Below are 7,143 nucleotides of genomic sequence, written 5' to 3'. Positions count from 1 at the left end.
CGGGAACCAACGGAAAGCGTAGAGAATGTAGAAATGATACAACGGTCCGAACAAAGCGAAATAATGTATGCATGGAAGGGGTTGTCCGTCAGCCGGTAGGGTACTGTACACATAGGGTACATGCTGGACGCTGGTAAGCTAGCTCTACAGAGGACATTAGTAGGTACAGTAGTAGGTACCCTACTCGTAGGTACTCGTACTGAGGACGTGGGGGTCATGCACGGACGTGGGAGGGTCCTGTAAACGTGGGGGGGTGCTGCAAACGTGGGGGGGTGGTGCGAACGTGGGGGGGTGGTGCGAACGTGGGGGGGGGGGGGGGGGGTTGTGAAACTGGTCAAAGTACTGTAAGTGTGTCACAGACGTACCAGCGGGCTCTGCAGCCTCTAGAGCCTGTCTAACAAACGGTTGCGGCTTGCGAAATCCGTGATCCGTCTATAATACCAGGAGTGATAATACTAGAGTACTAGTTGGCTTATTGTTTATGTAGTAGGTAGGGTACGAGGTAGTATCCTTATGTGCAGGCTTTGATATGCATGCGGGCTTATTACTGCATGCAGGTAGGTACCCTACCCTACCTACCTACTACCTACGAGTACACTGAGAGGTAGATTGGAGTAGAGTACGCGGACTGAAAGTACATTGTAGGGTACGTTGTCCTGTCAATATGTTTGAAACGCTGAAAAATCTGGGGGACTAAATTCAAAAGGGTCTATGCTCAAACAGGGGGGAGAGTACGTTGTAGATGTGTATACATGCTCGTAAGTAAAAGAGGGAATTCGCGGGTGCAAGGGGGGAAGGTACCAGGGTCCAAGGGATGCTACAGTGGGGAAGGGGCTCCCCAACAGCAATACTAAATATCATGAACGACTTACAACAATGATTGCCATTTGGAAGCAACTCGTCCGAATGATCTAATCATCTAACATCCCCTCATCATCGCTCCCACCCAAGTCCAAAGGGCTCATTTGTTCCTTCATCGCCAGTTGCAGCTGTTCAGATACTCTCTTATCAAATGCCTGCTTCTGTTGGGAAAACCATGGTCGGAAATCCCAGTGATCAAGCAATTCACAAAGCCTAAACTTTGGCCTCGGCAACCCTGTCCTTGGATCGTTGATGCTACTGGCAACCCAGAATGGATCGGTAGGAAATCTCTCCGCACCTTGAAGAGTGCCAAGCAGTGGCATCAGAGTTTGCGCTTGAGCTGGTCCTATCTTGTTGTTCTTGTTCAAGACTCCTTGTTGGTAACACCACTTCAAAAACGAAAGCTGTGCATGGGTGTGCTTCACTTTCTTCTTGTGCTTCGTCTTCGCCGGCTTAGAGGTCCCGCCAGATTTCATAGCGAGGCCTGAAGGGATAAGCGGGACACGCATCTGGCTAGCTGCACGTGTCACGAAGTGGTAATGGCCATCTGCCGAATGGCAACCTCTGCCGGCCACGGCAGAGTCTCCAGCGTCTGTTGCACTGTCAGAATCACTTTCACTGGAAGCATACTGGGTGGGGCTAGGGGCAGCTGACGTAACGGCATCATCCAGAGCTTCGGCATGCTCCTCGCCTATCCTTTGCTTGACAAATGCCTTGACACCGTTAACAGGATTGGCAGCAACCTTTTTTATGAGGTCCATGCCAGTGTATCTCGGCCGCACAACCTTGTTGGCACGCTTCCAGCCCCACACCTTCAGATACAGCAATTGAGCAGATTGGAACAACACGATTGGAGTTAGCAATGCTTTATTCTACAAATTCTACTGTAAATCTGTATATAGAATAATGACAATAACATCACAGCCAACAAGGAGAAAAATGCCGCGCATACTGTACCTGCGTAGAGATGTCAGGACAACGTGATTTGTCGGCCTTGTGTCTCTCCATCATTCGCTTAGTGAATGTGAAGTGTCGGCAAGGCGGGTCACACCAGAATCCCTTGCTTCGTTTCTGCCGGTCAGCAAGCTTGGACTCCTCGATCTCAATTCTCATCCGCTTGTTTCGATTTGCCTCTTCCTTCTTCTGCAATGCTTTAGCAGCCTTGATCTTCTTTCCGCGCTCGCCAGGCACTCCATGCCCAGTACGGCGATGCGTCGTACTGGACCCGCCCCCCTCCAACACGCGGCCTAGTCCAAGCTGTTCTTCGCAGGAAGAAGCATCTCCACCACCAGCACCGGCAACTTCAGAATTGTCGAAGGCGGTGGCCTCTGTAGCAAGACTAGCCCCCTCAACTCCTCCTGGGGGTGCTTGGGCTTGTGGAGGACCACCAGGATTGACAGCTGTACGGTCGCATCACGAGTACATGCAAGCAAAGATGTCGAACCAACGCATTGACACACTTAGTACGGTGATACTTCGAATGTAAGGCATGACAACAATACCTACTGTGCCATTACTATGATCATTCACAACATCCGGATATCAGCCATTTGTCCACGCATTGGCTCAGTTTCGACCCTCATGGGTCTCGCAGGCGGGCAAGGCAATTGGCTACGGCACATAGATGGGCAACGAAAGAACATACGTACCGCCGGGTTCACGTCCACTGGCCGGCAGCGTCAAGCGGATACCACAACCGGGGGCTGGTGGATTGCCTTCATGATTGAGGGGCCAGTCGATCAACACCACACCAGTCGAGCCCTGTGGTTTCTGCCACATTGCATTCAATGCTGTTCTGGTGACAAGCTGCCCACTCCCAAAGCCAGCATGCTTGAAGAACCTCACTCCAGAGAGCTTCCGGTCCGGACCATACTCCATCGTTGTTAGGGCGATGCTTCGGACGGAGATATCTGGCTTCTTCAAAGCGTTGGGCTGAAGGATGCCTTCATTGCTGCGGTCTATCTCCACCTCCCGAACCACAGTGTTCGCAATCGCCGTACTCCTCTGGTGGGCTACCACAACATCTCGAGCTGTAGTGGCATCCTGTCTTCCACTTGCAACGACTGCCGTCACAGCGGGTCCAGCTATGCCGAAGTGGTTGTCAAGCATAGATTTGTTGCACTGTGCCTCCCCTGTGGAATGGTAAAGCACCTGGACTCCAGTGATCTCAGACAGCATCGGTATGGCCAGACGAGCAAACTTCCCGGAGTAGCATCCTGCACCATCTGACTCAATCCCAACCTTGGTGCGCTCAGGGTGAAGCCCCTTCATCAAATGGATCATGCCTTCTAGCATAGAGACCACAGAGAAGCCATCTTCTTTCTTGTGGTCTGTGATGAAATCGAAGTACAGGATTGTGTAATCATCAAGGCTGTCCTCCTCCTCGCCTTCTTCTGGGACATACTTCATCAGGGCCATGCCACCATGCCATGGGATCCCTGCCTTTCCAAACCATTCTTGCTGAGTCTCTCTCCAGACCATAGCCAACCACTTCATCTTCCAATCGATGACAAGGATGTAGTCGTCAGTGCGAAGCTGCTCCCGCCGGAGGGTTTTGAGCTCCTACAGAAAATGACACACGCGACTCAACATCGCATGTTACAGCATGCACAGTAGACAAGCCTAGGGTACCCAACCAGCCCCGGTGGCAAGCTATATTTGTATGTGTTTTCGACTGCAATGGCATGGTTCCTCACTGTGTGCGTATATACGGCGGTCAAATAGCCGGCTTACCTGCTCAACATGGGCGCGGACAAGATGAGCAATATACTTCTCGGTGCGGGCGCGATACCGCTTCCCCAACACACAGAAATCGTTCAAAAGCTCGTTCATCAAGCTCTGAGGAGTGACTTCCTGTTGTTCATCAGATGTGGTGGGAGAAATAGGAAATAAATCCAGGTCGCCATCTCCGTCCACAGCTGTGGGGGTAATCTGATCTGCTGGCAGACCTCGGGCCAGTTGAATCATGGCATGAAGCTCTGCGTAAATGCCGAAGAGCTCGTCACATTGGGGGCAATGTTCACGATGGTCCTGGCACGATTCGGGGCAGTCATTGCAGTATACCAGACGTTCCTGGCACGGCTTGCACTTCTTGTCTGGCCTGCACTTTGGGCAGGCCGACGCAGCAGTGCTAGTGAGGCCCCCAAGCATACGAGTGATGCAATGGGCTGACACACGAGACGTAGGCTGTAAATGTGTTGTCATCCGCCGCTTCAGGAAATACTCGTACTCATCGATTCTACCAAGGAGATTCTCCTTGTGGTCTGCTAGTAAATGCGGCGCAGCGTCATACACACGCTCCACAAGACGCCGTAGGTGCTGGAAGTTCTCGTGGCCAAACCGTTGTGAGATGTTGTCAAGGCCTGTAAGCACCTTCTGCTGACCACCGGTCGCGACCTTTGCCATTTTCATGAACTTGCTGCGCTTGAGAGTACCGGGCATTGGTTTCCCTGCCAAAATAATGAAAAGTTTTGTCAGAGGTCAGGCAAGCTACAACTTGAAGAAATGAACATGAGGCCTCTGCACAATGAAACCAGGGCTAAGGGCTTGCCTGTTTCTGGATCTGTGTTAGCTTGTAAATACTCTCGCCATAGCTCAGATCTCAAGACTTTTCGCAATGTGCTGGGGACACTAAGGCGTGTACCATCTGACAGTGAAATATCCTTCTGTCCGAAAGCCACATCCTACGTACCACACAGTGATGTATCAATGAGACAACACATACTGGTAGCTATGGCTACAGGTGCCTCAGAAAATAGGGGGGGCATTCTGCACCTGCATGTTGCTTGGATTGCAAATCCACTTCAATGCATGTTCAAATTGTGTGGCATGAACACGCTGGCGTGTAATCTTCGACAACAGAGCTGGCTTGGTGGTGCCCGCACCATACGCCCTAGCATGGGCTCGCGCCTGGCGAAACCTGCACAAGATATACGCCACATCATGCAATATGCATTTGGCGGTCGTTCAAGGAAAAGGCACTTGGGATATCAATGCACTACCAACAATGAGTAGTGGGAGATCAGGCATGGCACAGGTACCCACTTGTTTTTACTGACAGCCTTGGCCAAGCCCAAATCATTGTTGAGTTCTGCCTTGCTGAATGACTGGGTTAGTATACTGAGCAGCCGTCTCTCCTCCTCGCGGTCATCAGTAGCATTCAACTCAGCCACGACGTCCTTGACCAAGGGCAGGTCCGCCAGAGCAGCAGTAACAATCCGCCGCTTGGATGACTGCCTACCACCAGCATCTATTTTGTCTGCGAGCAGGCGGAGCAAGGGAGCCACATCACGGTGGAATGGACTGACCACGGTGACTACAGGCTGTTCCAGCTTCTGCAGCAGATCACGCAACCGACGCTCCCCCATGTCACAAAGCTCCTTGTGAAAGGAAGTATCAACGCCAGAAATTTGGGAGCCATCTCGATTGTATCGCAGACCCAATGCTGCGTACACTTTTGCACCAGTATCGACCCCTGAGATAACCTACAACAACATGCGGATCGCACAGCAAGATTGAGGACTGCACATGCACGTGCAAAAATATAGTTCATGGTATGTAAGCATACACACGCAGGGGTGATATGTATACATTTAGACACACACACACACACACACACACAGAGCCAAACACATAGCTAGGGACACAGCGGACAGATGGATTGATAGACAAACAAAGAAACACAAACACAGACAAACAGAAAGAAGGCATATGGATGGGCAGGTTGGCATGCGGCAAACGGACACGCAAACAGACGGAGAGACATACCTTGTTGTCAAGAGTCCTTTGCTGTGCATATTTCGACTGCTGGGCCCGCAGGAGGCCAGCTTGGTTGTCTTTCAGCCTCTCTGCTCGTGCCTTTTGAGCCTCAGCTTCTGCAAGGCGGAGATCCAAAACAGCAATCTTGTTCTCCGATTGCTGTAAAATCTCCTTTTGTCGCAAGGCTATGTTGTGCGCAGCCATCCACTTTGCGTGTGCTTCTGCACAGCTATCAAGTAGTCGTTGATGCTGCACCCTAGCTGTGTGGTCTGCTGTCTATGGGACCATGCGGCATGCACAAACAACCAAACATACATACGCTCAGACAACAAGTGAACAAGCAAATCTCCGTTCCATGTGTGGGCACAAACAACATTCAATTGCAACAATGCGTCTGTGATGCATTCAAACATGTGGCACTGCGAAGGTTGTTGTGCCTGTGATGAACAGTGCCACATATTACCTGCAGCTCTTCCTCAGCAGCAATAAGCCTCTCATGCATATGTTGCTGAGACTGGAGCAGTTCAGACCTCTCTTTCTCCCACGATTGTCTCAAGGCCTGAACTCGCTGAGACTCCTGCGCCTGGGCTTGCTGCCTAGTCTGGGGAGCAGCCAATCTGGCAGCTTCTCTAGCTGCCTTACCACCACTGTGGTGATGGTGTGTGGAGGAGTCTTTGCGTTGGAAGCCTGCATTACATACGTATCCTACATATGGGAGGCCGTTCCTTGCTGTGCATCTCCCCTTTCCATCTGTGATCTGCGACGGAACTAGGCTGAAATCCCGGGGGGGCAATCTGGGGTGACACAGCACAGCGGAGCCGACGAGATGGCGACCAAACAGGCCATCCTCCTTGCAAACTAGGCGTACTCGCGGTGTGTCGCCTGTGCGCTCGAGCTGGCCGCATGCCAGACACCAAAACGTGTCTGGTATGTGACTGTCAGGGGCCATTAGCGAACGTGGGTCACAGCCTGGGCAGGGCAGGGCAAGTGCAGTGTCAGACACCGTCAGCGTCACTGTACTGCGTGCAGTACTATGTCCACAGGCCGCTCGCGATGATCGAATTTTGGTGGGGTGTGCGCAAGGTAGGCGAGGGAATACCTCATAGTTTGTCGTGCAGCCGTTCAGACAGAGCAATTCGAAGGCGCTGATTCTCACTGTGCCGCTGGTTTCCCAAGGATGCTTAGGATGCGTGGGTTTCTGGCGCCGCGGCTTCCGTGGCGGGCAGCGATTAGGTACGTGACTAGCCTCTGGCCGGGGATGTCCGGTACTCGTACTGGCCGGGAGCCGGTAGGGTACTGGCAACATCTGTACGTGAAATTGCCGGATATGGGGGTCAAAAGTACTGCCCTACCGTAAACGGCCTCTTAAGAGACCGCCTAATAACGCCTTTGCCGCAGTCTGAATTACGTAGGGTACCTACCTGGTCAGAGACAAATGTATATTAGGGATATGTAGTACCTCCTGGTAGTACCTAAGGCCACTTCTTCGCAAATTTTTCGTTGGCTCCACAAAAGGCCGAAATA

The 7,143-nt window shown here is 51.9% G+C and overlaps 1 protein-coding gene across 1 annotated transcript; it reads right to left on the bottom strand.

The window, feature by feature from the left end:
• Nucleotides 1–847: 847 nt before the first annotated feature.
• Nucleotides 848–6,894, bottom strand: LOC142356116 (uncharacterized). Its single transcript, XM_075408085.1, has 10 exons — nt 6,719–6,894; nt 6,083–6,588; nt 5,629–5,895; nt 4,906–5,345; nt 4,636–4,780; nt 4,412–4,544; nt 3,595–4,310; nt 2,511–3,423; nt 1,819–2,261; nt 848–1,673 (listed from the first exon to the last, which is right to left on the bottom strand). The coding sequence occupies exons 2-10, from the start codon at nt 6,566–6,568 to the stop codon at nt 912–914; spliced, it is 4,305 nt and encodes a 1,434-aa protein (XP_075264200.1). The 5' UTR covers nt 6,569–6,588; nt 6,719–6,894; the 3' UTR covers nt 848–911.
• Between the last annotated feature and the right edge of the window lie 249 nt (nt 6,895–7,143).

This window comes from Convolutriloba macropyga, unplaced genomic scaffold (genome assembly GCF_964194025.1).
Source record: "Convolutriloba macropyga unplaced genomic scaffold, txConMacr16.3 SCAFFOLD_5808, whole genome shotgun sequence".
Classification (NCBI taxonomy): Eukaryota; Metazoa; Xenacoelomorpha; order Acoela; family Convolutidae; genus Convolutriloba; species Convolutriloba macropyga.
This window is presented reverse-complemented; position numbering and strand designations above follow the sequence as displayed.

Bases quoted from the DNA above. Each gene is read 5' to 3' on its own strand.
- LOC142356116 (XM_075408085.1), bottom strand. From the start codon at position 6,568: ATGGCCCCTGACAGTCACATACCAGACACGTTTTGGTGTCTGGCATGC. The intron at 5,346-5,628 runs GTATGTCTCTCC...ATGTTGTTGTAG, and splicing joins AAAGGACTCTTGACAACAAG to GTTATCTCAGGGGTCGATAC. The intron at 4,545-4,635 runs GTGCAGAATGCC...TGTGGTACGTAG, and splicing joins GCAATCCAAGCAACATGCAG to GATGTGGCTTTCGGACAGAA.